This window comes from Mus musculus, chromosome 6, assembly GCF_000001635.26.
Source record: "Mus musculus strain C57BL/6J chromosome 6, GRCm38.p6 C57BL/6J".
Taxonomy (NCBI): domain Eukaryota; kingdom Metazoa; phylum Chordata; class Mammalia; order Rodentia; family Muridae; genus Mus; species Mus musculus.
In genome coordinates, this window is record NC_000072.6 from 70870626 (window position 1) to 70895813 (window position 25188).

Consider the following 25188-nt stretch of genomic DNA (forward strand, 5'->3'; position numbering starts at 1 on the left):
ATTATCTTATTCTGTTTAGGTGAATAATAGGATCATCAACTGACACTACAATGAAAAATTGATTGGGGAACTTTTTAAGTGGCAAAATTGAGCTGACTCCTTAGAACTCAAAGTTTGGTAGCCACATTATCAAAAGTGGGGCAGACAAATAATCTGCACCTTATGGCATAACACAGGGCTCTGCACGCTTTTTATGTAGAGGTTCAGATAGTAAATATGTAGGTGTCAGATACCTTGGGCATCGAAGGATACATGGTCTCTGTTGCTATTATAACAATGGTTGCAATTATAGTGAGCTCTGCAGTTGCTGCTCAGAAGTGCTCATGGATATATGCAAATGATAGAATGTGTGAATGTATTATAAGACTTTTTTAAATGAAACTGATCGGGCAAAATTTCGCCTGTGCAGTTCACAGTCTCCTAACACAATAGGAAGTAGTACCAGATCTGAGGCACACAGTCCAGGACATGCATGGGTTAAAAGAAGTTGTTAAGGAATGTGTGAAGTCCTGGATATGGCCCTTCTATAGGACATTGAATCCTTTCTCCAAAAAGGAGTGATTCTCTCTAGAGAGATGGCTCAGTGGCTGCTCTTGCAGAGGACCCCAGTTCAATTCCCAGCACGCAGATGGTGGCTCACAGCTGTCTATAACTCAAGTTCCAGAGGTTCCACTACCATCTTCTGGCCTCCTTGACCACCAGGCATACACATTGTACACAGACATATGCTCAGGTAAAGGGCCCATACATGTAAAGTAGAACAATAAATATATAAACTTTTAACTTAAGAAAAGGGATCTGAAAGAAGCCCCTTCTGTGGTGTGAGGAATCAGACAGAATGTATGTATGTGGACTCCCTCTATAAAGTTAGTCTTTGGGTCGACCTGAGATGTGAACTCTTACGTTCTTACGAACCATCTGGCCAAGTGTCAGTAGTTATTGGAAATCAATACACGAGGGCTGCCGCACTGGCCTCATTACATTTCAGACGTTCAGAATACTTCACAGTAAGTTAAAGTTGAGTATGTGGGCACACAGGAAGTGAAGACGACAGCCAGGACTGCACAGAGAAGCCCTGTCTCTGGGGGACGTAGGAAAGAAGAAGTGAATGGAAACCGTTCACACAGCCGGAGGATTTGTTTTTCTCTAATAGTGTTTGTTCATTTTAATGTCCTTTTCCTGTTCTTCATTCGACGTTCCTTTTCCCCGTGGAAACCAGAGTTCTTATTCCCACTGCAGTCTTTCGGACTGTTCTGACTACATGTGCACATGTGTGTCACTTAGAGTTCTGTTCAGGATCAGAAGTCAAATCACTTTACCCAGCTGTTAGTTCTTGGTAATTGCACAGAAAAGCGCTCTAGATCTTTGGTATTGAGTTTGCTAACCAGTGTGGCAGATCCTTCGTTTTAAAATTATGACGGGGGGGGGGGGGAGAACAAATAGAGGAAATAAATTCAAAATAGCAAGAATTGATACTTCGTTAAATGACCAAAGAGAAACCCAGGTCCCATAATTAGCTTGAAACGCAGAGCAGCGGATCAGAACGAATAGCTGCTCCCGGGGACAGATGGGTGGAATATGGTTATGCATCATCCGTCACTGCAACCTACATTTTTTTTTTTTCTATCAAGAGACTCAAAGCTGACTATCGGAGTGACTCATTCCTTTGCTTAGAGGATGAGGTAATGCTATTGTGAGGGGTGATGTCATCGCTACCTGAACTGCATGCATATAGATCACTGCTCAGGCTCTCCAGGAAAAGCACCATCTGCTTTGATATCCACAGCCTGAAAGGCTTTGCAGAGATTGGTGCAAAGGTCGCCAGCCTCAAGTATGACTCATAGGCAGCCAATCAGCGAAGAGCGGCTGTTGAAAAAGTAAACTTCTAAAACCATAATCCAAACGTATGACAGGATGAATCAATACTGAATCACATTTCTTATATCGTGTGCTTTGCACTCACTGAAGTTACCACCATTGAAGGATTAACCTCTAGATATAAAGCCATTTTCAGGTGGTCAGGCATCACAATCCTTCTTGGTTGATTAAAGCATTTTTTTTCTAATTGGCGATAAATTTTCTGTTACTTTGGAGTGCATAGGTCGTTCAGTGCATGTGAGTTTGACAGCTGCTTTCTGCAGATAGGACCTGCATTCCCTTGGAACCAGCTGCTACTCTAGGGGAAGAGTTGCTAGTAAAAGAGGACACATGTCACAGGAGGTGCTCGCTAATGGTGGCAGACCCACTGAGCCTCCCTTCATTTCGGTGACAGTGTCCCTTTGGATTTACTGCAATCCGATTCTGTCATTCTGTTGTGTAGAGCGTCAGATTCCTAACAGATGATAGAAAACAGACGATAGTGAATACTTGATTTCCTTCATTTGTACCTTGAAATGGTATATCATCTGCATATTGTATCTGTATCTGAAATGGTATATCATCTGCATATTGTATCTGTATCACAACACACATTTGTCGTAATGGCAACTTTAAATCAGATAGTCTTCAAATACAAAGTCAATTGTGTTAAGTAGAGTGTGCTGTTATCAAGAAATATAAGGAAGGAGGGCTGGAGAAATGGCTCAGTTGGTAAGAACACTTAAGTGCTCTACCAGAGGACCTGGGTTCATTTCCCAGTGCCCACATAGCAGCTCACAACTGCCTGTAACCCATGCATGAATAAGGTTTAAGAGGGACAGAGATACAAGGAAACAAATAAGTAGAAATTTTAAACTAAGTAATATCAGGTGACATACATTCGATGTCTTTGGAGAACTTATGAAAACAGCAGATACTAGCTAGACGCGATGGCACATGCCCGGTACTACATAGTGAGTTCTAGGGCAACCTGGGCTACAATATGAAATCTGTCTCAAAACTGCAACAGGAAGGCCATGTAAATATCCTATTTGTTATCAAATTTTCTGCCTAGAAATAACATTAATAATTGTTGCCTGATCTAAATTTTTTACTGTCATGGTTAAAAAATGCAATTTTCTCAGTCTTCCCTTTAAAAAAATTTTTATTGGTACTTATTTTTTTTTCATTAGTCTGAACTTAGGAATTTCTCTCTTTTCTTTGACTAGTGCTTCCTTTGTCTGGCACCATGTGTCCATACTTGTCTTTTGTCATAATGAGATGGTAATGGCCCATCTTGTATCCACTCCACCTCGGTTCTGGGCTCCCATTTCCTTTTGGTAGAAAATTAAAATCTAGATTTTTACTGTAGAGTTAATTAACAATCACTGGATACAAACAAATTATCAGCATTTCTGTGTCTGGTAAATATTCCTATAATTTTGAGATCCTAACAGTTTGAGGCTATAATAGAGTCTCAGCTTCGGTTGCCACAGAAAGTGAAGGAGAGGGCTGAATATGTTACAGATCAGTGGTAGAGCACTCGACTAATACGACGCATTATTTCACTGTCAGTATATTAATTCACTCACCAGGGCCTGAAGCCCAAGGTTCCATCCCTATCCTAGGAAAATTAGATACAGAGTGGGCTGGAGAGATGGCTCAGTGGGTAAGAGCACTGGCTGCTCTTACAAAGGACCCAGGTTCACTTCCCACCACCTGCATGACAACTCACAACCATCTAACACCTGCTCCAAGGGGTCCAGCGCCCTCTCTGGCCTCCATGGGAACTGCATACACAGTACACAAACAAATACAGGCAAAACACATAAAAATAAATACATCTTAAGAAAACAGAGATATAAAAGCAGAGAGGCTGAGAAGTAGAGCATCAGCCCCTTATCTGGGAACCTGAGACCTTTGGTTCAATTCTTAATGTATACTACCAGTATTTGCTTGGATTTTGAAACAGATAAGTGATACCAGGTTGAGGGCCAATAGGATTTTAGTGGGAAGTTGTATCAGAAGGTGTGCCAGGGAGAAGAAACACATTGCCAGTGAAAAATGAGTGGTACCAGGAATGGTGGTGTGTGGTTATGTAACCATACCAGATTGCTGCCACACGGGGAAAAGGGAAGGACATGTGACAGGAAGGTTGTTGGAGGTCACACTTACAGGACTCTGGATGTCCTCCACAGGATTTCAAGTCCTTAGGATTTGGGGTCTTTGGTTAGAAGCTAATAAAGAGCCATTGAAGATTTTTCAATCTTGTCGTAACAAGCTTAACTGGCCCAGAGGGATTAATCTAAGAGATACATCAGCTTAAACTGGGGGAATTGCAGTGGAGATCTGTGAGGAGGTTCTGATAAGAGCTCAGGTCAGACATAATAAGGATCTGAACTAGAATATGAATGGAGTTAGGACAGTGGTCTTCACCTGTCTTCCAGACCCGGAGTTTAAGGCAGAGGTCAGGAAGCAGAGAGTGTGCGTTGACTCCCAGCTTAGAGCTACTTAAAGAAAGCCTGCTGCTCCAGCAACCCAAGGCATCCATCTGGGGTTCTGTGTTAAACCAGTAAGGCTGATGTTTGTTTTAAAGAGTTTGTTTTGCATGTGTGGTTTGTTTTGTCTTCAACTCTTTCATAGTCTCTCTTCCCAAAGTTTTAAGCTTTATAGATCAAGACAGAAGTTGTGTTGCTAATTGGAGTTAAAATTTAACTTTTAATGCCAGCAGAAGCCAATGCCATGAAGTTCTGTACTGAAATTCCTAAGACATTCTTGGCCCTGCTTTCCTGTCTTTTGCCCATGCTGCCCAGAGAAGCCACCATTGAAACTTCCCTGTTATTACACAGCTCTGACATGACATGTCCTCACTTCCCTCACTGTTAACCAGTCTTTGTCTTCTGCTTGCTGCCCATGCCTCCGCTGTCTCTCCTCAGCCTGTGCACTTTCTCGTGGTGCCTCATTTTACCCGGAAGCCTTTGCAAGCTTGTTCCCCAAATGTCAACATGATGTACTGTTTCGTGTTGAGAGCTTTGCCTGGCTGTTATTAGCTTTCTCAGCAGGATCTGCCATGGGTTCTCCATTGACCACTCAACCTGCATGCTTCTCTGCCTCTTTATCTTCAATTCTCTTCCCCCTTATGATGATCTCTCTCACTGATATGACATATACATACCATTTATTTATGAATAGGATGCTGGTTTTGTTTGTCTGCTTCCCTCTCTTGAGCCACCCGTCCAGATTTTGTTCAGCTGGCCGTAGTGGTGTATATCTTTAGTCCTAGCACTCGGGCGGCAGAGGCAGGTAGATCTAGGTCAGCCTGGTCTAAGATTGAGTTCCAAGCCAGCCAGGACTATAAGGAGAAACCCTGTTTTGAAAAACCAAATTAAAAAAAAAATTTTTGTTTAAAGAAGAAAGGATGAGGGCTGGAGAGATGGCTCAGCGGTTAAGAGCACTGACTGCTCTTCCAGAGGTCCTGAGTTCAATTCCCTGCAACCACATGGTGGCTCACAACCATCTGTAATTGGATCCAATGCCCTTGTCTGTTGTGTCTGAAGACAGCTATGGTGTACTCACATACATTCAGTAAATAAGTAAATAAATAAATAAATAAATAAACGTTTTTTTAAAAAAAAAGAAGGATGAGTCTCCCATAAAACACTTGGGAGGCTTAGTTATCAGCTAACTCACCGCAGACTTGAGAAAGTAAAGGAAGAAAAGGGACAGTGGTTGGATTCGCATTCCTCACCCTGTCTGCGCTCCTTCGGTCTGAGTCTATGATGTAACTGGCAGAGTGATGTAAGCCTCGAAAGTAATCCATGTTACCCATTTATGAGAATATCATGATCCTTAGCATGTTAACAGCTAGGAAAGCTACAGTGGCCTTATCTATTATTTATAGTTTTATTTATTTTTTATTTCTATTTATTTATGTATTTTTTACTTCACTGGATCTCCAGGCTCTCTTTTGACACCTTACTCATCAATATGAGACCTTCTTGACCTATAGCAGAGTTTGAGAAAAACCATATTGGACGGCCAGGCCAGGCCAGGGGACTGTGGACCCATAAGGTGATGGGTGACTCTTTCAATTACGTCTGGTGGATAGCCACATTGATTTATATATTGTTCAAAACCCCAGATCTTATTACCACTCTTCAAAGTATGAGGCTTTAAAAAGCGGCTTCTGTTCTAGGTGTTTGGGAACAAGATGATCATCCCCTCCCTGGATGGAGACCTCTTCCAGTGGGACCGGGACCGAGAGAGCATGGAGGCCGTCCCCTTCACGGTGGAGTCCCTGCTCGAATCTTCCTACAAGTTTGGAGATGATGTTGTTCTGGTTGGAGGGAAATCTCTGACTACATACGGACTCAGTGCTTACAGTGGAAAGGTGAGTGACGGTGCAGTGGGGGTGGGGAGCAGGCGGATGGAAGGAACAGCATGTTTAGTCAGGGTCTCTCTGTGTAACTGGCTAGCCTGGAGTGTGTCGACCAGGCTGGCCTCAGACTCACTGAGCTCCACCTACCTGCATGCAGTTGTTCCTTTGTAATTATCCCCTGAGAACAAACTTTGTTTTAATGAATCAATGGTGAGGGAGTAATGGGAAACGGAGTTTATTTACGGTGAAAGTAATCATCAGAGGGCTAGCGCGATGGCTGAGCTGCCGGAGGCTCACAACCAAAAATACAGGAAGAAACATCAGAGTAGGACAACAGGAGGAGAGAGAATTTATAAATATGGTCTACTGTGCTGGGTAGGTGCTTTTGTAGTGTGTTATTTTGAAGTCTTCATAAGGATGATGTATTTTATACACATTTTTACAGGCAAAGAACCCTTCAAAGATTAGTAATAATCCTGATGATAGGAATAATTGGTGCTTGTCTATCTGGTTTGGCTATAAAATTGCCCAAGGAGAGAGTGCCGCTCACTAAACAGTAAGGAAATGGAGACCTTTAAGGGATTCAGAAACTCCAAGTCAGATTTGCCTCAGATCAGGCTGATGGTAAAGTCATTGATGGCCTAGATTCTCTCCAGCAAGACTCCGGGATACAGTCCAGAGTCTTAGTCCCTGGATGTATAGACGTTTTCTGTATAGATTTACACTATGAAAGGGAAGGCTGGGGGCTGGAGAGATGGCTCAGCGGTTAAGAGCATTGACTGCTCTTCCAGAGGTCCTGAGTTCAAGTCCCAGCAACCACATGGTGGCTCACAACCATCTGTAATGGGATCTGATGCTCTCTTCTGGGGTAGACAGCTACAATGTACTCACATACATAAAATAAATAAATCTTTTAAAAAAATATTTAAAAGAAAAAGAAAGGGAAGGCTGGGAGCAGGACTTCTTAACCTGAAGGTTCCTAGTTCAGTGGCCCTCTTCCAGGAGCCAGGCTCTCCGCAGCCTGGGGATTAAGGATTCCATGCTATCCAGGATGGCCATTGGTGCTTTGTTTTGTTTGAAATTGAGCTGTCAGCCTCCCTTTATGTTAGTATTCTCCTCTGTAAAACAGCAGGGCTGACCAGTCCCGCGGTTCTCTGCCTGGATGTTCTGCTACGAGAAGTCTGGGATCCCAGCATGTTTCTGTCTTTTCTGAGGATTTCAGTTTGGATCCAACTAAGGAGGCTCTGTTTTTCTTCAGTCAAAAGACATTAGGGCTCAGAGTTTTAAAGCTGGATACGTAACGCTAGGTGGGGATTGTGAGGCTGAGTGTTCTTTCGCCTCATCGGAGCTTTAGTAATGCCGTGTCTGCAGAGATACAATTGGCTATTCATTTCTTCTTTGGAATTCCCCATGGAATTCCCCAAAATAGGGCTCAAATTATATAAGTCCTTAAAATCATCCATTCCCTGAAATAAACATTGTTGGAACTTTCATGGTTCTAAGTAACTCATTTTCCGGTTTAGGAATCTAAAGATGCCCATAACTTAGGTATTTCTTTAATTTCATTTTACTTTTTTAAAAATTGTGAGCCCAGCATGGTGTGTGCCTTTAATCCCAGCACTAGAGACAGAGACAGGCAAATCTCTTGAGTTTGAGGCCAGCCTGATCTACAAAGGGAGTTTCAAGACAGCCAGGGCAACACAGAGAAACCCTGTCTCAAGAAAAAAAACAAATTATAGAGATCGTGTGCTGGACATACTGGCACACATTTCAATCCTAGCACCTGGGAGGCAGAGGCAGGTGGATCTCTTTGAGTTCAAGACCAGCTTTAACTACAAAAGTAAGTTCCATGCCAGCCAGGGCTACATAGAGACAGGGTGTGGGTGGGTGGGGTGTCTGCCTGCCTGCCTGTCTATGCCTATCTGTCTGCTGTCTTTCTTGCTTCTTTGACTTATTTTATGTCTGTCTTTTCAGCTGAGGTATATCTGTTCTGCCTTGGGATGTCGCCGATGGGATAGTGATGAAATGGAAGAAGAGGAAGACATCTTGCTTCTGCAGCGTACGCAGAAGACTGTGCGAGCTGTCGGGCCTCGAAGCGGCAGTGAGAAGTGGGTATCCGAACATCAGGAATGGCGTTATTTAGAAATTCCAAAAGCTGGTCATGCGGTGCACACCTTTAGTCCCAACAGAGGCAGGTGGATAAAAAGGGGGATGTGACTCCATTAAACCTAGGATTTCTTAAAGACTTTCCTTTGTACAGATTCTGTGAATCCAAAGCACAATGTACTTTTTTTTTTTGGTTTTTCGAGACAGGGTTTCTCTGTGTAGCCCTGGCTGTCCTGGAACTCACTTTGTAGACCAGGCTGGCCTCGAACTCAGAAATCCGCCTGCCTCTGCCTCCCAAGTGCTGGGATTAAAGGCGTGGGCCACTACCGCCCGGCTACAATGTACTTTTAAGAGAAATGAATGCCTATGTTAATCTCAAAGATGTGAGGAGAAAGCCCACAGACCCAAATCATCATGGCTGCATTAGTTACAGCTAGCTTTTTTAAAATTCATATACACATTCTGTCTACCCATAAAGGCAGGGCTCAAGAGATCAACATCGGGCACGAGGGAGACAAGGTTTTTATAGTTCTGGAGTAGGGGTTTCCACAAATGGGGAGTTTGACAGGCAAAATTGGCAGGGTTATAGGAACAGGATTTAAACATAACAAGTTAGTCATAATGACCTGAAACAAAGACCTGATTGCAAGGAGGTGGTCCTTGCTAAGAGTAGGGTTGCAAGATGGTTATAACAACTTTTGAAACAAAGACAAGATTGCCATTCCTGGAACTGGGAGAACAAAACCATTAGTAATTAAGGTTACAGGTAGGGCATAGCCCAATTCTTGCAAAGCAGAGATTTAATCATAAATAGGAATGAACCTAGTTAGTCTTTACTATAAGATGGTTTTCAAGCCTAAAATGGGCCAAACAGCATCACATCGTGTGCTGCAAGGTGTGGTAACCAGGAGTCCCATGGAGTGAATGTATTTTTAGCTTAGTCCTTGGTCAGTGACATTTGGCCTAGTAACATGACTGATAGAAGTTACTTAATGGCAGGACACTTGAGTGTCTAGTGGATGCCTTGGTCGTTTGTCTCACTAGCCCTATTTTATTTTATTTACCTTTTCATTTTTGCAGTGCTGAGGATCAAGCCCAGCTCTCCCCACGCGCTAGGCAATGTTCCATCACTGATCTGCCGTCCCAGCTCCCAGCTTCAGAGTAGTCACTTACTCTGCTATCTTTAAAAGTACCAGCCATTCATTTGACCTAACAAATAATGAGCCCCTTATGTAATTTACCACTTAATATATGATTCAGCTGTTAGATACGCTGGTCCTCTGTCATGTCCAGACTTTCTCAGCTTGATATACTAAGCTCTGAGTCACCTGTGTAGTTAAAAAAAAAATCACTTTAGATCCCATCTTGATATTTTGAAACTGAACCACTTAGAAACTTTTGTCATCTGATGAAATAGAATTGAGGCATCTGTCCTGAAATTTGCTTTCAAACCCAATTAAGAAAGTATTTCCTTTTTTCTGTTTTTGCTGGCCTGTGAATAGAGATTTGTATTTGCCTGCCAGAGTTTATCCTACTGGGATTGTTAAATCTGAGAGCTCTGTGGGAGCACAGGTGCAGTTTAGTAGATTTGTGAGTTACCAGAATCCAAAGAGCAAGCGTGGGCCTCTAATTCTATTGAGAGAGAGAGAGAGAGAGAGAGATCTAATCTCCATATTCCTTAAACATAAATATAGATGTATATATATCAACATTTCCAAATTCATAGCTAGACCATTTTATAATCTTAGTGACTGTCATTATAGTTAATTATGTGTGTGCATTTCCTGCTCCCTGACTATAGAGAAAACATTGCTGGATAAGACAGACATCTAGGACAGAGGGAATCATCTGTCATATCTTGGTCAATAGAGAACAAAAATGGGTTTTGCTTAGGTGATTGAAGAAGTTCCATTGGAATCTAAAAGTAATGTATACAGCTTGCCTTTTACACTGGTTTGTTGGGGTGTACTTTGCTGCACTTGAATGACATGTGCTCAGGTAATTAAGAAATTAAGGCCGGCTGCAAGTCACCTCATTTTAATGTGATTTTGTTGTGTTTTATGAAGTACATGTTAATTTTTGATAGAACGTCTGGCCTTAGGTGTTTACTGTCTACGGCCTCAGAATAGCTGCTTGCAAAGGATCAGCCACGGCTCTCTGAGGCCCTCTTGTGGTGTAAATCAGCATTGCATTCCATTTCAAAAAGTTAAGATGAGCTGGGCGTGGTGGTGCACTCCTTTAATCCCAGCACTTGGGAGGCAGAGGCAGGTGGATTTCTGAGTTCAAGGCCAGCCTGGTCTACAAAGTGAGTTCCAGGACAGCCAGGACTACACAGAGAAACCCTGTCTCAAAAAAAACAAAAAACAAACAAACAAAAAAAGCTATGATGATGTCTTCTCACAAAAGTGTTCTATTTTCTTCTTCAGTCTAAAAGCAGTACTGTATTATTTGCGTGCTGTATTATTTGGTCCCTTCATTTAAACGTAAGATTCTAAAACACACCTTTATAAATTTAAGGTGGAATTTCAGTGTTGGCCACTTTGAACTTCGGTATATTCCAGACATGGAAACTAGAGCCGGATTCATTGAAAGCACCTTTAAACCGGGTGGAAACAAAGAAGACTCTAAAATTATTTCAGATGTGGAAGAACAAGAAGCCACCATGCTGGACACAGTGATAAAAGTTTCCGTTGCTGATTGGAAGGTCATGGCGTTTAGTAGGAAGGGAGGCCGCCTGGAATGGGAGTACCAGGTATCCGAGACCACAGACTCAGTAGCTCTGTCCCCAGGTTTTGTTTGACCATACACATTACTAGAGGGAGGTAATGCCATTTTGGAATCTCAGGTATTTTTCTCTGCTTTAAAACTGTGACTTTAAGAGACATTTTGTGGAGCTGGCAAGATGGTTTAGTCAGTGAGTATTTGCTGTGCAAGCCTGAGGACCTGCGTTCAGATCCCCATCACAACATGAAAAGCGAGGCCTGAGGTTCCAGGTCTGTTCCCAGCCCAGGGAAGGCATAGAAAGGCAGGTCCATGCTGGTCGGCCCCGTCTGACCAGTGGATTCCTGTAATCCTGTAATTCCTGTAAGAGAACCTGAATCAAAAATTAAGATGGAGAAGCTAGAGAGATAAATGGCTCAGTGGCTAAGAGGAGCTGCAGCTCTTGCAGAGAACACAGACACTCACAGAAAGGAGGGAGAGGGAGGGAAGGGGAAGGAGGGAGGGAGAGAGAAGGCATTTACAAGCGGAAATCTGTAAATTCCGCTTTCGTTGCTGACTGCTTCTCTCCTCTGTCTAGTTTTGTACTCCCATCGCGTCCGCCTGGCTGGTGAGGGATGGCAAGGTCATCCCCATCAGCCTGTTTGATGATACAAGTTACACAGCCAGCGAAGAAGCCTTGGGAGACGAAGAAGACATTGTAGAGGCTGCTCGGGGAGCCACAGAGAACAGCGTGTACTTAGGTGGGTAGCGTTAGCCAGGAAAGGCCCACTGACGCCCAGCGTGCTTCACTGGCGGCCCTTTCTACTTAGTTTCCGAGTACTTTCTTTGCCTTACTTTCCCTTAACGTCTGTGCCTTGATTTGTATTCCTGCGGTTTTTCCGCTTGTCCAGTTCTGCAACCTGATTAGTTTACTGTGTTCTTTTCATCTGAGACACAAGTTAGAAAGGCTCAGAAATGCCCTCATTCTGTGGAGCCGTGGTTCTCAGCCTTCCTAATGCTGTGACCCCCGGTTCCTCATGTGGCGATCCCGAACTATAAATTTGTTGTTGTTGCTACTTCATAATGGTAATTTTGCTACTGATATAAATTGTAATGTAAATATCTGTGTTTTCTGATCGTTGTGGCAACCCCTATGGAAGGATTGTTGGACCCCCAGGGTTGAGACCCTCAGGTTGAGAAGCACTACTCTAGAGACTGAAAACCTCGTCACATCTGTGCTGTTTGCTTTCTTCCTGCAAGCCACAGTTTGTTTATTTCATGGCATCTTTACAGCTAAACTGAAAAAAAACAAAGCTCTCCTGTGATTCTGTACTACTGAGCATATCACATAAATACATTTTGAAATGTTTGTATCTGTTTAGGTTAGCTTGGGTTATTGAGACAAAATTATATAAACTACATGCCACCCATACTTCAACCCAGTCTCCATGAAATGCCATGATCTGAAGGAACGAATGTCTTTGACAACATGAACAAGTCAAATATATCACTAAATAATCAAGTCATGGAAATAAAGAGCGCCCTCCTTTTCGTAAAATAAAGTAAAACATGAGCATGACTTGTAGCATTGGCCACACTGTTATCACGGCCCTGGCATTAGAGTTGTTTAGATAAACTTCCTTTACAGGCTGTTGGAAGCACAGAAAGTCTTATTTTTTGATGTTTTGGTGGAAATGGTTTTGTGTTACTGAAAAGGTGCTATTATTCAGTTCGGGGAACATTGTAGAGGCTTTATATATATATATGTTTTTCGGTTTTGTTGAGTCAAATGTAAATGCTTTGAGCATCTTCCCTGGAAAGAGCTATGTAGCAAAGGAATAACATTTGTCTAAGTGCATTAAATCAGAGCAAACTTTTAAGAACTCCATCATGTGACTGACATGTTTTTGACCATGTGGTTGACCCAGGGATGTACAGAGGCCAGCTGTACCTGCAGTCGTCCGTCAGGGTCTCAGAAAAGTTCCCTACAAGCCCAAAGGCCTTGGAGTCTGTAAATGGCGAAAATGCAATTATTCCTCTGCCGACGATCAAATGGAAGCCCTTAATCCGTAAGTCACTTAGAGACTTTACAAATACTACTGAAGTGCCTACTAGGTAAGTCAGGTGTGGTAGCGTGGGCCTGCAACTTCCTAGCACTTGAATGTGGAAGCAGGAGGTTCATCGACATAGTGAGTTTGAAGTCAGTCTGGGTGACAGGAGACCCTATCTCGAAACAAAAAACAAACAAACAAACAAACCCAGCACCTTTATTCCAAGCACCTGGGAGGCTGAAACAGTGGGATCTCTGTTAGTTCATGGTCAGCCTAGTCTGCACAATGAGTTCCAGCCAACCAGGGCACAGTAAGACCACATCTCCAAGACCAACTAGCAAGCAAAGCATTTAAAACAGAATAAGCCAGGCCATGGTGGTGCAGAGGCAGGCAGATCTCTGAGTTCGAGGCCAGCCTGGTCTACAGAGCATGTTCCAGGACAGCCAGGGCTATACAGAGAAACCCTGTCTCTCAAAACACAAAACAAAACAAAACAGAAAAATAAGTGTATGTAGGTAAACAAGTTACCTGGTAATCACATATTTTTGAGACAAATAAACAAATTGAAGTACTGGACCAAATCCTTTAGTTTTCTTTCTATACCTTTTGCGTGTTTTTATTGTAAATGTTATACTTGAAGGGCTTCTTTTAAAATTTTGTTTGAGTTTAATTTTATTTATGTGGGTTAGAGTGATCAAACTCAAGTTTGAAGCTTCGATGTTAGATGCCTTTACCCAGTGACCCAACGTGCTGACCCTTAAGCGATTCTTTGGATGAATGACCCTTTCTGCATCTGTTGTTTTGAGATACGGTCTGACTATGTTACCCATGTTCATCTCCCTACTCCTAAGCTCAAATTGTCTGCTTCACACAGATGTGGGTCATCTTCCTAGTGTAGGACCTGATTGCGTCTCAGTAGCAAGGATGTCTCAGTAGCAAGGCTCTTTGACCTGTGTTCTTGAGCTGAGCTGTGGGCAAATGTCAGCTAAGTGAATGAATGAGCCTATGCCTTTCATTGAAGTCACGTGGTTAATAGTGTACGTTCTCTTTAGATTCTCCTTCTAGGACTCCTGTCTTGGTTGGGTCTGATGAATTTGACAAATGTCTAAGTAATGATAAGTATTCCCACGAAGAATACAGTAATGGTGCACTTTCAATCCTCCAGTATCCATACGGTAAGTGTCATTTGTCTCGTGCAGTTATTTGAAATTAATTAATAGAATTAAGACGAAGTTAAATTGGCTGGGTGGTGGCAGACACACCTTTAATCCTAGCACTCGGGAGGCAGAGGCAGGTGGATCTCAGAGTTTAAGGCCAGCCTGGTCTACAGAGTGAGTTCTGGGAGAGCCAGAGCTACACAGAGAAACCCTGTCTTGGAGTGCGGGGAACAGAACTGTTGCAGTTGTGTTAACAGAGAACCCCTCGTGACGCTTGTTTTCTCAGATAACGGTTACTATCTGCCATACTACAAGAGAGAAAGGAATAAGCGGAGCACGCAGATCACAGTCAGGTTCCTGGACAGCCCCCACTACAGCAAGAACATCCGCAAGAAGGACCCTATCCTCCTGCTGCACTGGTGGAAGGAGATATTCGGGACGATCCTGCTTTGCATCGTAGCCACGACCTTCATCGTGCGCAGGCTTTTCCATCCTCAGCCCCACAGGGTAAGATGCTCTGTCAACCTAATGTGCTTCCAAGTGGTTGCTGTGTAGGAAACCTCTGGGAGGGAGAGTTCCGGCACTCAGACTTACCAGAGAATCATCTGCGCTTGTACTGTCTCCGTCACTTAGCCACAGAGTCACTGTACCTGAACAGCCAGTATGACATAGCCTACTGCTGCCAGGTTGCAGTCTCATACAGTGTGTGACTACAACATAGTATTTAGTATCTGTGTATCTGAAATAGATGAGGCACACTTAAAAAAAAAAAAAAAAAAAACACTAGCCACAATTGTTTTCAACTTTATTGCAATGTTACGGGTCGGCTGGAGAGATGGTTCAGTGGTTAGAGGACCTGAGTTCATTTTGCAGCACCCACATCAGACAACCCTTACCTGCCTGTAACTCCAGCTACTGGAAATCTGACACCCTCTTCTGGCCTCCATAGGTGTCCACATGTTTTTGGCATAGGGTCATACACATAAGTAAAAAATAAAATATCTTTTTAATACATTTGTGAGCACACTGTTGTGGACGTGTGCTGTAGATGCTTGAACGGCCATGATTCAAAGCATGGCTGCATGCCATTTCTACCTTCTTGTCTTCACGTAGGCCTTGGTCCATTGCACTCTGGCTTTCACTCCTCACAGCTCACAAGAGTGACCTTGACAGGAGCTTTAGGTGACCTTTGGTTAAATGGAGTAGACATCTTCCTGTCCCCGGCTCTGGGTCGACAGTGCCAGTTGCTTCTCCTTGACTTTCCTATCTGCCTTCCTTGACCCAGGCCCTCCCAGTCTCCTTGGAGGTTGAATGGATCCTTCAGGACTTCACCTTCCTCAGCTCTGGCCTCCACTGAGACCCCTCACATGCTCTGTTCTCTTCAGCACCAAGAGTCTTACAGAGAGATTTCCAAATTCCACCTTCCTCCTTTTTGTAAGACCAGGGTCTTACCCTGTAACCCAGGTTGACCAGAACTGATGGCAGACTGCCTGCCTCAGCGTCATGGGTGCTGGGATTCAAGGTTTGATCCCAGATCTAAATCCTTTCTCTGGAGCAGCTTTCTAGTTAGAACTATACAAATGGCTCAAATGAGCCGTATCTCAGACTGCGCCCATTCATCCCATCCATCCCCAGCCGGTCCCACAGGCATTTCTGTCTCAGACTGAAGTGCCCTGCTCTCTTACCACAGCCAAAGCCCTTCTCTCCCTCACCAGTCACCATCCGCCAAGGTCTTCTTTCTAATTATCTGCAGTTCTCATTTCCTTCTTTATACACACACCTGTCATCTGATTGGAGGAACATCCTATAACTGGGTTCATGTCCACTCCTGTCCGCCAGCCATTCTCATCCCCACTCCACCTGTAGACCCGAATAACTGACTTGACATTCTTGTTAGAATTAAGTTTAGCTTTCGTCAGCTATGCCAGGGTTCCGAGTGGTCCATGCCCTGACTGCTCTGTTCTCATCTGCCCCACGCCTTAGATCCTGGAGTTAGGTCCTCGGCCCCTGTCAAACACAGCCTCTTCCCTTGCTAGTGCAGTTAGTAGGAAAGGTCTCATTTCTCTCTGCCTGTGACGACATTCTGGAACCAGCTAGCTACTTGTCCAGCTCTCCAGTCCCTTACAGAGAACCTGGCAGGACAAGAATCAGTTAATGAGTGGACGAGCCATGATTACCTCCGCCCTTCACTGTGCTAATTTTTAGTCTCAACCTTCCTACTGCTGTGACCCTTCAATACAGTTCCTCATATAGTTGCGACCCCCCCAACCATAAAATTATTTTCATTGCTACTTCATACCTATGATTTTACTACTCTTATGAATCATAAGGTAAATATCTGATATGAGGGCCATCTGGTATGTGACTCCTGTGAAAGGTTTTTGGACTCCACAAAGAGGTTGCAGTCCACCAGTGAGAACAGCTGCTCTAGAAAACCTTTTAGCTGTTTGTAAAGAGGCATTGCCAGGTTTCATTGCATGTTGGCAGAACACTTATAAAAGCGTCTTCAGGGCCTGGAGGATGGATGGCTTAGAGGTTAAGAATATAGAAGAAGTGCCACAGTTCAGTTCCCAGTACCACAGGGCATCTCATAGCCATCTGTCACTGTGTTTCTAAGGAATCAGACACGCTCTCTGGCCTGGGTGGGCACCTTCACACACATATACATATGGTGCATACATGTACAAGAAGGCAAACATGCACGTAAAGTAAAAAAAATCTTTTTAAAAAGAGAAAGAAAACAAAATCCATTTGAGGAAGGCAATGGGACGCAAACCTGTTGAAGTCTAGAAGAGGGGGTCGCTGCTTTGTGCTTGTGCTTTTCTTTCAGTGCCATTTGCTGTTCAGTGTTATCTCTTGAGATGAGATGATGAGCTGACTTCTGTTCGCCTCCGTCCTAACAGTAACTGCTTTCTGCCTTCTCAGCAGCGGAAGGAGTCTGAAACTCAGTGCCAGACTGAAAGTAAATACGACTCCGTGAGTGCCGATGTCAGTGACAACAGCTGGAATGACATGAAGTACTCAGGATACGTATCCCGGTAAGAGTCTTGGCGAGCGACCGTCGATGCACAGACAGCTTCAGGCTGTGAAGTCAGTGAATTCCGCTGTGAACTCACATCCGATTCGTCATCCACCAACTGAGATATTAGCAAAATGTCTAATCCCGTGTGAGCTGTCGCTCCTCTTAGAAGATTGGACAGAGTGCAGTTGGCCCTTGAACTATTGAGGGCTTTTGCATTTGGGGAGGTGGATTCGTTCTAAGGTCCTTGACTAGCTATTTTTAGGAATTCAGATGATCGCTCTTCCCTCTCTGTGAATGTAATTGGCCCAGGGAGGGTTGGCATCAATTATGTCTCCACCTTAACTGTTCTCTGCCCAGCTGAGGCAACTACTAAATTAGCGTGAGTGTACAGTCAGAGCTTAACTTCATAAGAGCGACCCGGCAGAGCAGCCGAGTCTCCAGCACGCATGCATTCATTCTCACAGGTACTCAACAGACCTTTGATTTGCCAAGTAGTGTCCAAATTCTAGAACTGTAAAGAGGAACAAAAATATTTTGCCCACATTTATGGTCCCTGTGGTGCAGTGGTGCTGAGACATATGCGCTTCATTGTAACTGCAAACAAACAAACAAACAAACAAACAGGCATTCCATCCGTTGTGTGGACAGTGCTGTGGGAACATTAAGACGTGTGTGATCAGCAGAATGAAGGAAGGTTGGATTTCATTAAAGGCAAAGCATCTGTCCCAGGAGAGCGCAGGGCAGAACAAGAGCCCTGAACTCAAGAGAGGATAGGATGCACAGCGTAGGTCAAACCCCTGCCTTCCCCCATGCTCTCATTACAGTACTCAGTATACCTAGTCAGAAAATTAGGAAATCAGCTCTGCCATGGGGAACGCAAACTGCACCCTGAACTGGGCAGTCATGAGACATGCCTTCCCCTCTGAACCTGACAGGAGAACAAAGCATGGTGGCTCGTGACAGTAATCCAAGCTGTTGGGGGCCAAGAGCAGGACTGCCATGAGGCACCACGGGTGACAGGCTGCAGGTGACTAAGCTTGGCTGAGCACCTTCCCCGGTGGGCGCACTGACTCTCAGGCAACCCTACCTGTGTCAGCTTTGGTTCCTGCTGAGAGTTCCAGCTGTGAGTGGACTTAAGTGGAATAAGATTGATTGTCTTTGTTTAGGGAAATTTTAAAAGCAATGAAATACAGCTAAGGAACATTTTTAACAGAAAAGCCAAAGAAAGCAGAACTTAGAGAGGGGAGAAGATGGTACTGTGGTAGCTGACAAAGTTTGGGATAGAACAGGTCATTAGTGCAGTTACTGTAAGAACAAGAGATTGCCAGCTAACAAAGCCATTCATTCATCCATTCATCAGCATGAAGTTTATAACTTAATGTGTTTGCTTGTTTATGCACACAGGTGACCTTAGAATACTGCTAGTCAAGTTCTCGCTGTGCTATCTATGCGATACGTTCTGACAGTTGTAGAGTATATGCTTTTGTGTGTGGTGATGTAGTACTGGACTGCTTTTGTTCAATATCGAAATGTTATTGTAGCATTTCAGACTTTAAAATTTCGTATGTATTTTTTAAGATATCTAACAGATTTTGAGCCAATTCAGTGCATGGGTCGTGGTGGCTTTGGCGTTGTCTTTGAAGCTAAAAACAAAGTAGATGACTGCAATTACGCTATCAAGAGGATCCGGCTCCCCAACAGGTAACGGGCAATGCTTTCAGTAGACTTGGAAGGCATCTCATTACGCACAGTGCCCACCTTGTGCTCCGTAGTCACAGTGTGCTTTCTACTTCCAACTCTTTGGTTCGAAGCGACCTGGAGACTGCGTTAAAGTGTGGTCTTTGAGACTGGCAAGATAGATTGCTTGGAGGTTAAATGCACTTGTTGCACAAGTGTGAGTTCAGATGCCACCACCCAAATAAAAAGCTGGGCATCCTACACACACCTCTGTGTGTGTGTGTGTGTGTGTGTGTGTGTGAGTGTTCCAGAACTGAGGGGAGAAAAAAATCTAAAATACACTTTTTGAAAAGATTTCAGTACTACCATATACCTGAGGCTAACTCATGTGTTCTTAATTTTATTTTCAAAGAGACTTCTAATGTACTCTTTTTTTTTTTCACCAGTGAGCACCAAATACTTAATCTTATTTTCTATACTTTATACTTCAGGGAGTTGGCACGGGAGAAGGTAATGCGGGAAGTTAAAGCCTTGGCTAAGCTGGAACACCCAGGCATTGTGAGGTATTTCAACGCCTGGCTGGAAACCCCACCAGAGAAGTGGCAAGAAGAGATGGATGAGATCTGGCTCAAAGACGAAAGGTAACTCTGTTAGGCAGACTTACAGATGAGTGTGTCCTCCTAGGCTAGCACTGTGCTGTGAACGTGGTGCCGGGTCAGGGCCTGACCTGAGGAGGAAAGTGCGGCCGGCACCTGTATCTTCTTGTTATTCTCGGACCCCTGGAGAAGAACTTCAGATTTGGTGTAAAGCATGCTTTCTCTGCCTGCTTTCTCTGCGTGCTTTCTCTGCCTGCTTTCTCTGCGTGCTTTCTCTGTGTGCTTTCTCTGCCTGCTTTCTCTGCATGCTTTCTCTGCATGCTTTCTCTGCCTGCTTTCTCTGCGTGCTTTCTCTGCCTGCTTTCTCTGCGTGCTTTCTCTGTGTGCTTTCTCTGCCTGCTTTCTCTGTGTGCTTTCTCTGCATGCTTTCTCTGTGTGCTTTCTCTGCCTGCTTTCTCTGCCTGCTTTCTCTCCATGCTTTCTCTGTGTGCTTTCTCTGCCTGCTTTCTCTGTGTGCTTTCTCTGCATGCTTTCTCTGTGTGCTTTCTCTGCCTGCTTTCTCTCCATGCTTTCTCTGTGTGCTTTCTCTGTGTGCTTTCTCTGCATGCTTTCTCTGTGTGCTTTCTCTGCCTGCTTTCTCTCCATGCTTTCTCTGCCTGCTTTCTCTGCATGCTTTCTCTGCGTGCTTTCTCTGCGTGCTTTCTCTGTGTGCTTTCTCTGTGTGCTTTCTCTGCATGCTTTCTCTCCATGCTTTCTCTGCGTGCTTTCTCTGCCTGCTTTCTCTGTGTGCTTTCTCTGCGTGCTTTCTCTCCATGCTTTCTCTGCCTGCTTTCTCTACATGCTTTCTCTGTGTGCTTTCTCTGCCTGCTTTCTCTGCATGCTTTCTCTGTGTGCTTTCTCTGCATGCCTTTTCTTCATATGAATAATACTCAGGGGATCCACACTGGCTTTTCTCAGGGTGATGTGTTTCTGTAATACTGTATCCGTTCTTTTTTCTCTTTTATGGGTTTTTCTCTTGGCAGTTAATAATTTATAACTGTGTTGTAAATGGTTCTAGGCTATTTCAAGCTCGTTCGTTTGTTTTTTTGAGAGTTTTTCCTGTATAGCCTTGGCTGTCCTAGAATTCACTCTGTAGGCTAGGCTGACCTCAAACTCAGATCTGCCTGCCTCTGTTTCTGGTGGGATTAAAAGGTGTGCACCACCACTGCCTGGCTGTCTATTTCAGTTTTTAAAAGTATATATACTGGGGTCTGGAGAAATGGATTAGTGGTTAAGAGCACTGACTGCTCTTCCGAAGGTCCTGAGCTCAGGTCCCAGCAACCACATGGTGGCTCACAACCATCTGTAATGGGATCTGACGCCCTCTTCTGGTGTGTCTGAAGTCAGCTACAGTGTACTTACATATAATAATAAATCTTAAAAAAAAAGTATATATACTTAGGTAACCTGCAGATATCACCAACCTAGCACCCCTGCGGTGTTACCTGTGCGTGATGTGCTATAGGAGGGAAGCCCCCAGAAACCACCATGAAGAATAGTGAAGCAACATGCCTGCAGAGCGTTCAGTCCTGGAGGTGTCTTGCTAAGGAACACCTATTACAGACGCCAGGACAAAGGGGAGTGGCCTCTCGCATCAAGGCCTGTGAGCTACGTTAATTTGCTTCAGAACTGGGGCTGTCCAGAAGCCCTGTCATTAGCATCGCTTTCCTAATTTACATTTTGTACGAAAGGCTACACAGATGACTGTGTACATATTTCAGGTATATAATTAAGCTCCTAGGGCTAGAGAGATGGCTCAGTGGTTAAGAGGACTTGTTGCTCTTGCAGAGGACTTGGGCTCATTTCCTGGCACCCATGTCAGGAAGCTCACAACTGCCTGTAACTCCAGTACCAGGGACTCCAATACCCCCTTCTAGCTTCTACAGCCGCTGCACACATGAGGTGCACATGCAGACAAGAAGGCATACACTTATATACACAAATTTGAAACAAAATTAAGCTTTCAAATAAAAATTTTGAAAAGGAATAGATAGGGTAAGATGTTCTTTGTCGCACATGATGTGTTTTATTCCCACTGCGTGTTTTCGGTAATTGTGTTTATAATAATTGAAACATTTTAAACCACTGTGCAGGTCACATGACTGACATACATTCACTCAGCTCTTTTCGTTTCTCCCCCTTTTAGCACAGACTGGCCGCTCAGCTCCCCTAGCCCGATGGATGCCCCATCTGTTAAGATCCGAAGGATGGATCCTTTCTCTACAAAAGAGCAGATCGAAGTCATAGCTCCTTCTCCTGAAAGAAGTCGGTCTTTCTCGGTGGGCATTTCCTGTGGCCAGACAAGCTCATCGGAGAGCCAGTTCTCTCCCCTGGAGTTCTCAGGGACAGACTGCGGAGACAACAGTGACTCAGCGGACGCAGCCTACAACCTCCAGGACAGTTGCCTGACGGACTGCGAGGACGTGGAAGATGGCACCGTGGACGGCAATGACGAGGGACACTCCTTTGAACTTTGTCCGTCCGAAGCTTCTCCCTATACCCGGTCAAGGGAAGGAACGTCCTCCTCCATAGTGTTTGAGGACTCTGGCTGCGGCAACGCGTCCAGTAAGGAGGAGCCCAGAGGGAACCGGCTGCATGATGGCAACCATTATGTTAATAAGCTAACTGATCTCAAGTGCTCCAGCAGCAGGTCTTCTTCAGAAGCCACCACCTTGTCTACCTCCCCTACCAGGCCAACCACTCTAAGCTTGGATTTCACCAAGAACACTGTGGGCCAGCTCCAGCCCAGCTCCCCCAAGGTGTATCTGTACATTCAGATGCAGCTGTGCAGGAAGGAGAACCTCAAAGACTGGATGAACCGGCGCTGCAGCTTGGAGGACCGGGAGCACGGCGTGTGCCTGCACATCTTCCTGCAGATCGCAGAGGCAGTGGAGTTCCTGCACAGCAAGGGACTCATGCACAGGGACCTCAAGGTCTGTAGCCAGAGGCGGCCACGCCGGGCTTTGGGTGTGCCCTGGGGTTCAGAGCAGAGGTCGGGGAAGGAAGCAGGGAAGGAAGAAGTCTCATATGTGAAAGGCTCAGGCAGACTGTGCATCTTCCTTTACGGCCTGTTTATTTTTGTTTTACTGTAAACACTGTTTCCAGCAGTCCCGATGGGGGGGAAGATCTCATATCTAAATTCCAGCATGAGCAGATATACCACATAATTCCTATGCTTTAAAAATAAATTTACATCGCTGGGCAGTCATGGCCCGTGCCTTTAATCCCAGCACTCTGGAGGTAGGGGCAAGTGGATCTCTTGAGTTTGAGGCCAGCCAGAGTTGCACAGAGAAACCCTGTCTCAAAAATGTGCGCGAGTGCGTGTGCGTGTGCGTGTGCGTGTGTGTGTGTGTGTGTGTGTGTGTGTAGGTCAAAGGATAACTTTTAAGTGCCATTTCCCTTTCACCATGTGGGTCCCAGGGATAGAACTCAGGTTGTCAGGCTTGGCAGCAAGCACCTTTATCCACTAGGCCATCTTGGATAAGCCATCTTGGACCTCTGACTATTTTTTTGTCTTTGAATAACCTTGACCAGGGTCTCTGCATCGCAGAGTGAGAGGGATCTGAGTGGAAGGGGAGACGAGCCTTCTCGCTAGCCAGCTCGGATTTGGAGCAGCAGAGCCCGTGTTTTTTCCCCATTGCTGACTGTGTGGGCCTTGAGAAGCCAATTAGAGAAAAGTGGCAAATGCTTAATTAAGTGGCCAAAGCTGTGCAAATTAAACCCTGATCTCAGAGTGTACAGTACTGAACAGAGCAGCAATACAGTGTGCTAAATTGCATACAGTTCTAACTCAGGCTACTACACTCTGCAATCAAAGCACTAAAGAGGCTGAGACAGGAGGATTGCTATGAGTTCAAGGCCATCCTGTCCCAGTAATACATAAATACATACACAATGTTTCCATAGTATAGACTTCTAAAATGTGCAGAACTGTAGCTAGTTTGTTGGTTCTATTAAACTTTTATTTGACTGTTTCTTGTCATGACCCACATACACCTGGTAGCCCTCAGTAGGTATGTATGGAACCCATAAATATTTCCTGAGGGAAGTGACCTAAACACTTGGCATATTTGACCTTGCGTTAAATATTTTAAATTTTATTTTGATATAATAACAAACTTGCTTCCAATACTTAAGTAGCTATAACAGGAGTTGTTTTCTGGGCTGAGAGTGTCTCTCCAGTGGTAGAGTGCTTGCCTAGCATGCAGTGAGGCCCCGAGATTGAGCCCCACAGTCGGTCTCTGGCCACATAGCAAGTTTCCAGCTAGCCTAGCTACATGAGACCATTATCTATCTTCAAAACAAACAAAAAGTTGCTTTCTTCTAAAATCATCAACAAAATGTTTTTAAATTTTTTAATGTGTTTTAAGAATTTGGGGAGAAAATGGGACTAAGAATCAGGGAGAACCCCTGTGCTCCTACACACCCACCACTTGTCCTAAGCAGTCGTTGTGCTTCAGTAAGTTTGATGTGGGTCCAAGCTGGGTGCCGTGGACGGATCCACACACAGTGGAAGTTGAGAGGTGTTTCCTTTGGTTGGACTGGAGAAGGTGACTTACAGCAGAGACCTTCAGGTTCAGATTGGTGATCCGAGCTGTTGAGGTGTGAATGCGGTCAACTTCCTCACGCATGTACAAGTTCCCCATAGCCTACTCCCTGTCCTGCAGAAGCAGCGTCATGAAACTCAAGGCCAATGACTTCATTAACAGTCATAATATGCTGGTTTTATAATGTGAGCAAGATGTTGGCAAAGGTTTGCTCAACATTACTCTGTTGTATAAAGAACTTTTCCTATTTGTATGTGCACCAGAAGAATTCCCAAAAGAAAGTTAATTTTCCCTTTAGTTTTTCTAAAAATATAAAGAGGTTTATTCCTTTGAAAAGGCAGCCATTTCAAAATATTAACACCACCACGAATCTTTCCCCTCGCTGAAAAGCCTGTATCTTGCCATGTTCTGACCCAGGATGCCATGTTAAACCTTGTCAGCTTTCCTCCTTATAAAGCTTGGTCACATGTCTGTCATCAGCACCACTCATGCCGCCTCTCCAGGAATTCTGTTTTCCTTTGGGCTTTTCTCAGAGAACCCGATTCTCAGCACACCTAGGTCATTTATCCTCTGATTTCTGTGGTGGTCCAAACCATGCGCGCCCACCTTGTTCCCCGATCCCAGCCTCAAAGCAGTGCCGGGCATGTTTTGGACCTTTGGCTCATTTTAGTTTGGATTTTCTTTTGCTTGCAACCACCAGCATTAGTACTGACAAAGTCCGCAGAAGCTCTGTCCACCATGCGACAAAACAATCAGGCATTCAGTACAGCGTCAGCTAGAATCAGACAATTTGGTGAGCATGCGTTCTCTTCTTCCTGTTTATTCTTTGCACTTACAACCAGGTTCTCCTGTCACAGACTCAAGGTGGCAGCTAATGGTTCCCGGACATGTTTGTCTTTTAAGCTTTCTGTAAGGCTTTTGGTAGTACATGGTAAAAAACTTTTTTTTTCTTTCCCCTGAGGTGGCCAGAAATCCTAAGGCTTGTTTTCAGTAAACCAAGGTCCCTAGACCATCCCTCCACTGGACTCCTTGAAAGGAAGCGGATCCGGCAAGGGTGG

The 25188-nt window shown here is 44.4% G+C and overlaps 1 protein-coding gene across 3 annotated transcripts in view; it reads left to right on the forward strand.

Moving 5' to 3' along the window:
- Positions 1-25188, forward strand: part of Eif2ak3 (eukaryotic translation initiation factor 2 alpha kinase 3) — a 60758-nt gene that overhangs the window by 26142 nt on the left and 9428 nt on the right. The window contains exons 3-13 of one of the 3 annotated variants that reach the window (XM_011241202.3): positions 6053-6247; positions 8210-8343; positions 10859-11093; positions 11640-11802; positions 12970-13110; positions 14145-14267; positions 14536-14756; positions 17178-17287; positions 18850-18972; positions 19440-19589; positions 21730-22516. In XM_011241202.3, coding sequence (XP_011239504.1) covers positions 6053-6247; positions 8210-8343; positions 10859-11093; positions 11640-11802; positions 12970-13110; positions 14145-14267; positions 14536-14756; positions 17178-17287; positions 18850-18972; positions 19440-19589; positions 21730-22516 — 2382 coding nt within the window. Of the gene's footprint in view, positions 1-6052; positions 6248-8209; positions 8344-10858; positions 11094-11639; positions 11803-12969; positions 13111-14144; positions 14268-14535; positions 14757-17174; positions 17288-18849; positions 18973-19439; positions 19590-21729; positions 22517-25188 lie in introns of all 3 variants that reach the window. The other 2 variants (XM_006505501.2, NM_010121.3) reach the window with 2 other exon arrangements.